The 2,588-nt window shown below is 42.2% G+C and overlaps 1 protein-coding gene across 1 annotated transcript; it reads right to left on the bottom strand.

The window, feature by feature from the left end:
- On the bottom strand, nt 384-1,152 carry LOC109228079. The gene is made up of 3 exons (XM_019393260.1): nt 908-1,152; nt 666-795; nt 384-479 (listed from the first exon to the last, which is right to left on the bottom strand). The coding sequence occupies exons 1-3, from the start codon at nt 1,150-1,152 to the stop codon at nt 384-386; spliced, it is 471 nt and encodes a 156-aa protein (XP_019248805.1).

Genomic DNA, 2,588 nt, shown 5'->3' with positions numbered 1-2,588 from the left:
AGATGATGTAAATGTGAAAAGATCCTGTGAGTGCAAATGGATGTGTGTGTTTGAAAATGTTAGGTCCTCAAGTAGACTCTCAGAGTAACAGTACATTCTCAAAAGTGTAAAAAGTGCAAAATAAGGCTTAAAGTTCAATATATACTTAGAGGATTTGAGAGGGCAAAGAGTCGAGTACGGCCGAACAATTTCAAGTGCGAGCCGCACTCTTCTACCTGACCTTTAGTGGTCTGCTACTCATGTGCGGTCCGCACAATTTCAAGTGCGGCCGCACAATTCTTCCCGAGGTAGCACATTTGCCCCGCACTGACAGGGAAAAAGTTCAGAGACCCTGTTATTTCGCATCTAAGTTAGCTTGAGGAAGTGCGGTCCATAGATGAAATCTACGGCCGCACAACGTCTTCTGCGGTAGCAATATTTGTCTGCGGCCACACAACCCTCTCCTCCATTGTTTCATCTACAATCATCCCTGCAGCACACTTCAAATCAAGTTAAAAACAACAAAGAACATGTAACTACAAAAAGAAAAGGAAAAGAACTTGGGTTGCCTCTCAAGAAGCACCTTACTTAACGTCGCGGCATGACGCAATGTCATAACATCCTCAAGTGACGTAAATAACCGCAACCACGTGGCTCTCTCAAACTTTTCCCAAGTAGTGCTTCACCTGGTGATCATTGACTCGGAATATTCCATTTTTCTTGTTCTTCAAATCCAATGCATCGAAGGGTGTCACACCAACAATTTCAAACGGACCACTCCACTTGGACTTAAGCTTCCCGTGAGACATCCTCAACCTTGAGTTAAATAACAACACTAGATCATCGACCTTGAATTGATTGTTCCAAATGTAATTGTCATGAAGATATTTCGTCTTTTCTTTGTACAAAGACAAACTCTCATACGCACGGCACCTTGAACTCATCCAATTCATTCAAGTGTGCAACCCCCAAGTTAGCCGCTACATCCCAATCAAGATTCAATTTATTGAAGGCCCACATTGCCTTGTGCTCTAGTTCCATTGAGAGATGACAAGCTTTCCCGAGCACTAACCGGTATAGAGGCATTCCAATAGGTGTCTTGTAGGCCGTCCTATATGCCCATAACGCATCATCAAGCTTCTTGGACCAATCCATCTGATTTGCATTCACCATTTGACGAGATACTCCTTATCTTCCGGTTCGAGACTTCCACTTGACCACTAGCTTATGGATGATAGGGAGTCGTGACCTTGTGAGTAACACCATACTTGCTATGTAAAGTGTCAAAAGCCTTATTGCAAAATTGTGACCCCACATCGCTTATGAATTGCTGGTGGAGTACCAAATCTATTAAAGATATTCTTCTTCAAGAAATCCACTACACTTCTCGCCTCATTGTTGGGTAAGGCGATGACCTCAGCCCATTTGGACACATAATCCACCGCGATCAAAATGTAAGTGTTTTCAAAAGAACTCACAAAATGGCCCATAAAGTCAATGCCCCAAATATAAAAAATATCAATCTCCACGATGGTTGTGAGAGTCATCTCATTTTTCTTTGAAATTTCACCGGCCCGTTGACATTCATCACATCTTTTCACTAAGTCATTTGCATTTTTGTAAAGAGTAGGCCAATAGAAACCACAACTTAAAACTTTCGACGTCGTTTCTTGCTCCACCGTGATGACCACCAAATGGCAACGAATGACAAGCTCCAAGAATATCACCTTGCTCTTCTTCCGATACACACCTTCAAATCACCCCATCCGTACAAATCCGGAAAAGGTATGGCTCATCCCAATAGTAATCTTGACAATCTCTTATTAGCTTCTTTCTTTGGTTTGAAGAGAACTCATCCGGAATGATACCACTCACAAGAAAATTTTCCAAGTACGCAAACCATGATACCTCTTTCATTGATAGTGCCAAAAGTTGCTCATCAGGGAAAGAGTCGTTGATTTCAAGGCCATCATGTGGCCTCCCCTCCTCCTCCAAACGAGACAAGTGGTCCGCCACTTGGTTTTAACTACCTTTCTTATCTTGAATGTCAATATCAAATTCTTGGAACAAGAGCACCCATCTCATCAACCTAATTTTAGATTCCTTTTTTCTCATAAGATAGCGAAGTGCCGCACGATCCGTGTGGACATCAACTTTGACACCCATCAAGTACGAGCGAAACTTCTCAATTGCAAACACAATATCAAGGATCTCTTTCTCTGTAATGGTATAATTGACTTGGGCACTATTCTTGGTCTTACTAGTATAGTAAACCGGATGAAAAACCTTTGTCGATGCGTTGCCCCAAAACAGCCCCAACCGCTACATCACCTGCATCATGCATGAGCTCAATTGGCAAGCTCCAATTTGAAGCGGTAATAATAGGAGTAGTTGTCAACTTGAGCTTCAATTGTTCTAAAGCCCTCGTACAATCTTCATTGAAATGGAACTTGGTATCCTTCTCAAGGAGCTTACACAATGGGTTCACAACTTTAGAGAAATCTTTGATAAAGCGCCGGTAGAAATCTGCATGGCCTAAGAAACTCCTCACATCCTTCACCAAAATAGGGGTGGAAACTTAAAAATCACCTCAATCTTCCCCTTGTCAA

This window comes from Nicotiana attenuata, chromosome 6 (assembly GCF_001879085.1).
Source record: "Nicotiana attenuata strain UT chromosome 6, NIATTr2, whole genome shotgun sequence".
Taxonomy (NCBI): domain Eukaryota; kingdom Viridiplantae; phylum Streptophyta; class Magnoliopsida; order Solanales; family Solanaceae; genus Nicotiana; species Nicotiana attenuata.
Note: the sequence above shows the minus strand (reverse complement) of the source record. Positions and strands in the feature narration are given on the sequence as shown.

Coding starts and splice junctions, on each gene's coding strand:
- LOC109228079 (XM_019393260.1), bottom strand. CDS start 1,152: ATGGTGAATGCAAATCAGATGGATTGGTCCAAGAAGCTTGATGATGCG. Junction 796..907: donor TTGGATGAGTTCAAGGTGCC/GTGCGTATGAGA, acceptor ATTTAACTCAAG/GTTGAGGATGTCTCACGGGA. Junction 480..665: donor TCCGAGTCAATGATCACCAG/GTGAAGCACTAC, acceptor CTTGATTTGAAG/TGTGCTGCAGGGATGATTGT.